Source organism: Engraulis encrasicolus, chromosome 3 (genome assembly GCF_034702125.1).
Source record: "Engraulis encrasicolus isolate BLACKSEA-1 chromosome 3, IST_EnEncr_1.0, whole genome shotgun sequence".
NCBI classification, from domain to species: Eukaryota; Metazoa; Chordata; class Actinopteri; order Clupeiformes; family Engraulidae; genus Engraulis; species Engraulis encrasicolus.
Window position 1 is genome coordinate 17,037,038 of NC_085859.1, and position 5,000 is coordinate 17,042,037.

The 5,000-nt window shown below is 48.0% G+C and overlaps 1 protein-coding gene across 3 annotated transcripts in view; it reads left to right on the forward strand.

The window, feature by feature from the left end:
• pcsk5b (proprotein convertase subtilisin/kexin type 5b) overlaps positions 1–5,000 on the forward strand; it is a 61,848-nt gene that overhangs the window by 11,423 nt on the left and 45,425 nt on the right. For 2 of the 3 annotated variants that reach the window (XM_063194859.1, XM_063194860.1), the window contains exon 4: positions 4,154–4,297. In XM_063194859.1, the coding sequence (XP_063050929.1) occupies positions 4,154–4,297 (144 nt within the window). Of the gene's footprint in view, positions 1–4,153; positions 4,298–4,643; positions 4,664–5,000 lie in introns of those variants that run through there. The other variant, XM_063194861.1, reaches the window with a different exon arrangement.

Below are 5,000 nucleotides of genomic sequence, written 5' to 3' on the forward strand. Positions count from 1 at the left end.
GTGTGCGTGCATCTGTGTCCGTATCTGCGTGTGTGTTCTGTCAAGTTATGTTTGTGGTGGAGGGGAACTGGAGTACACACGGCTGTGTGTGTGTTTATTAGAGATGCACCGGATCCTGATTTTTAGGATCCTGCCGGATACCGGATCCACTGCTTAAGATCCTGCCAGATCCGGAACCAGATTCCGGATCCTACAAAAGGGTTGAAACACATAGCCTACTCGCACACGTGGGCCCTTTTTATTATGTTGGCTCAAACTATTTTTTAGACTCATTGGCTTACTGCCACACTGCCTGCACTGGCTGCTTCCAAAGTTATCCATGCAGCAATTGGGGTTGTGAAAGACTGACTGAAAAACCTAGGCTAGAGATGCACCAGATCCTGATTTTTAGCTAACATGCCGGATACCGGATCCACTGCTTAAGATCCTGCCGGATCCGGATCCTGTGAAAAACCCTATTATCCTGCCGGATCTTGGATCCTGTGCATCTCTAGTGTTTATGAAGTACATGTCTCTGTGTGTTGTGTATGTGTGTCTGGTTAATGAATGTGTTTGTGAGCGTTAATGGTTAATGTTCTCAGATAACATCAATACTTTGACCTCAGTGCTCTCCTCTCCTTTCCTCTCCTCCGGGAGGGAGATACTCGCAAACTTCAGCCCCTTTCGTGAAAATCTGAACTTTGTGAGCAAACACACCCATAACACTCGCACGCTCCATTTCTCTCTTTCTCTTCTCTGCCCCCCCCCCCCCCCCCACCCCACCCCTCTCTCTCACACACACACACACACATGCACTCTCTCTCTCTCTCTCTCTCTCGCTCTCGCTCTTTTTCTCTCTCTCTTGGTCTGTTGCTCTCTCTCTATATATATGTATCTCGGTCTCTGTCTGTTTCTCTGTCTTTTTCTGTCTCTTTCTCTGGCACCTTCCCTTTCTCTCTCTCTCTCTCTCTCTCTCTCTCTCTCTCTCTCGCGCTCTCTCGCGCTCTCGCGCTCTCTCTCTCTCTNTGCTCTCGCTCTCTCTTTCTCTCTCTCTCTCTCTCTCTCTCTCTCTCTCTCTCTCTCTCTCTCTCTCTCTCTCTGTGTTGCTCTCTCTCTATATATGTCTCTCTGTCTGTCTCTTTCTCTCCTCCCTTCCCTTTCTCTGTCATCCTTCCGCTCCCCCCCCCCCCCCCCCGGTCACAAACATACACCAGATATCACAGGAAGAGGCAGTTGTCATTTTGAAACAGATCTTTGTATGATCTTTGTTGATCTTTGTATGAGTACCAGTAATAGCTGGCTTATCTATCTTGGCTTTGCTCCGTAACTGAACTGACTCACAGGGGTTATCGCCTGAATAGTGTTTGTGTTTTAAGTGATCGTAAGGGCTACCAAAAATGACGTTGATGTGCCATCAACCGGACCAATACGGTAGTTTTGGGTCACACTGCCAGTAAGCTCCAAAAAAATGAACACTATTATTTAAAAATCAACTTTTCGATCACCAGGACATGCTTTTATGCACATGCAGACATGCTTTTAAAATAGAGAGACAGAGACAGAGACAGAGGCAGAGACAGAGAGAGAGAGAGACAGAGAGAGAGAGAGAGAGAGAGAGAGAGAGACTGCTGATCACAGGGTTGCAGGTTCAATCCCTTCCTCCCTTTAGCAAGGCACCTAACCCCACATTGCTCCAGGGACTGTAACCAATACCCTGTAATATCTTCAAGTTGCTTTGATAAGAATGTCAACAAAGTGTAATGAAATGTCTGGTCTGGTGGTTGGAGTGAAGACACTCTCCACGCCCAAGTCTGTAGCTCTATGGTAGCACCACCGACCCATATTGCCAGCGAGGCATCAGTCATGGTGAATTACAATATGTACTGTATAACCTTCCATGCTGCTTCCGTGGGCAGGTTTCTTGACTCCATAGTAATAATATAATGTTTTAAAGTATTAGTCACTCTGTGACGAAGTAGGTTGGGCTGTTGTGATAGCAGTCTGATGGTGGCCTGACTACAGCCCTTGAAGCAGCAAGGAGGAACTCGCACACCACTGATGGCACTGATGATGGTCTGAAGGACCGAAAACGTTTTGCACTTCACTGGGTAGCACTTTCTTTATTTTTCCTTATGCATTAAAATAATCTATGCATCGGCATCAGTGGTGTGCGAGTTCCTCCTTGCTGCTTCATTGGATTACTTTGTGGAACCAACGCACCCTCCCGGCTACAAACATAAAGGCGCGACACCCTTTTGGAGTAAATACTACAGACTACAGCCCTTCCCTCATTTTTCTTGGATGGGATGGTGCTCTGTCTGAAGTTGAGGTGTGCGATATGATGATAATCGGGGCACCAGTGACACCCGAAATGAATCCAGCAAAATGACAACATGAAGTAAACTTTACACTGACAATGATTATTCATGCACACTCAGTACACGTATATGCGTACCATATCCGCTGTGTGTGATGCAATGCAATGTTTAATGAGATATAAAAAGAATGTGTTCTATACAATGCAAGATTCTGAAATTCGAAATTGTATGACGCTCAGAATTCTATAGAACGTTCACCCCCCGAACATTCCCATCACACCGGTGTGACGATACACTCTTAAAGGTTGAAGATGCCATTTTCCAAATGCACAACAAAGGAAGTGGGTGCTCGCCTAGGGCGCCAAATTGACTTGAAGCAGCCCTGCTCTGAAGACATGTAAACTGGCTGCCGGCGAGTCTACCTTGGAACTGTATATTAACAGGCCGTATCCCCCGGTTACGATAACTGGCTTGAATCAGCATAAAGTTGCGCAGCCAAGTGTGTGTGCGTGTGTGCGTGTGCGTGTGCAATGCGCATTCCTAAAATATTGGCAAGGTTGAGCTGTAGAGATGGAAACTTGTCCTCGGGCGTCCAAGGAGAAACTCCTGCTGCAGTGCTCATGCAGCGTGGATTATTCCCCATCAGCCATCACACACACACACACACACACACACACACACACACACACACACAGAGCGAAGTAGTTTTATACCTTGTTTAAAGAACAATGAGGTGTCAGTGTGTGTATGTGTGAGCGCACTCTCTGTGAGGTGTGTGTGTGTGTGTGTGTGTGTGTGTGTGTGTGTGTGTGTGTGTGTGTGTGTGTGTGTGTGTGTGTGTGTGTGTGTGTGTGTGTGTGTGTGTGTGTTTGGGGATATAAAGGGAACTCGCTTGTCAAGAGTAATATCTCTCTTCTGAAGACCACACTCAGTCTGATGAAGGATGCCGGCGTGCAGTGTGTGGTCTACTCCACGTGTGTGTGCGTGTGTGCGTGTGCATATCTAGTCTAGTGTGTGGTCTACTCTACTCCACCTGTGTGTGTGTGTGTGCCAGTGTGAATATCTAGTGTGTGGTCTACTCGACCTGTGTGTGTGTGTGTGCGTGTGTGCGTGTGTGCGTGTGTGCGTGTGTGCGTGCGTGTGTGCGTGCGTGCGTGTGTGTGTGCGTGCGTGTGTGTGGTGTGTGTGTGTGTGTGTGTGTGTGTGTGTGTGTGTGTGTGTGTGTGTGTGTGTGTGTGTGCTAGTGTGGATATCTAGTGTGTGGTCTCCTCGACTGTCACGTTACGTTACATCTCCACATCTTCTGCCAGGAGGAGGATGATTGATTAGTGCTTTCCTCTTTATGACAACTGGAATTCTTGAGTGTGTGTGTGTGTGTGTGTGTGTGTGTGTGTGCGTGCGCGTGCCTGCACGTGCGTGCGCGCATGTGTATGCTCGTGTGTGTGTGTGCACCTGTGTGTGTGCACCTGTGTGTGTGGGTGCATTGTGTACAATACTCTTGTGTACATCTGTGAGTGACCTAATCATTGAGTTTATGTGTGTGTATATGAATCTATATTCGTGTGTGTGTGTGTGTGCGCGCACTTGTGTGAATCTATGTTCTTGTGTGTGGTGGTGTGCATTGAGTGCAAATACTCTGGTGTGCATCTGTGAGTGACCTAGTCATTGAGTGAAGGTGCCTTTGCGCGCATGAATCTATATTCTTGTGTATGTGTATGTGTCTGCACATTGATGAATCTATATTGTTTGTGTGTGTGAATCTATATTCTTGTGTGTGTGTGTCTGTGTGTGTGTGTGTGTGTGTGTGTGTGTGTGTGTGTGTGTGTGTGTGTGTGTGCGCGTGTGCCTGCGTCCAGCACTGCAACGGGGACCTCCACAACTGCCAGTCTGATATGAACGTGGTGGGGGCGTGGAGGAGGGGCTACACGGGGAAGGACGTGGTCGTTACCATCCTGGACGACGGCATCGAGAGGAACCACCCCGACCTCATACAGAACTATGTAAGCCTGTCACGACCTCATACAGAACTATGTAAGCCTGTCACCTGTGTGTGATACCACCCCGACCTCATACAGAACTATGTAAGCCTGTCACCTGTGTGTGTGATACCACCCCAACCTCATACAGAACTATGTAAGCCTGTCACGACCTCATACAGACCTATGTAAGCCTGGCACCTGTGTGTGTGTGATACCACCCCGACCTCATACAGAACTATGTAAGCCTGGCACCTGTGTGTGTGTGATACCACCCCGACCTCATACAGAACTATGTAAGCCTTTCACCTGTGTGCGTCTGTGTGTGTGTGTGTGTGTGTGCGTGTGTGTGCGTGTGTGTGATACCACCCCGACCTCATACAGAACTATGTAAGCCTTTCACCTGTGTGCGTCTGTGTGTGTGTGTGTGTGTGCGCGTGTGTGTGCGTGCGCGCCCATCAGTGTGTGTGTGTGTGTGCGCGTGTGTGCGCGTGTGCGCGTGTGTGCGTGCGTGCGTGTGTGCGCGTGTTTAACTTGTGTGTGCATGTACACGTGCACATGTCACCTGTGTATGTCTCAGTAGTTCAAGGTGTATAAGTTTGTGTAAATGTAAATGGCGAGCAAAACAAAGCGGCAGATTCGTTATCAAGTACTGAAAACATGAAATCTCAGGCCCCCGCAGCTCCTTGGTAATGGTCTAGAGATGTGTGTCTTTTTTTTACATTCT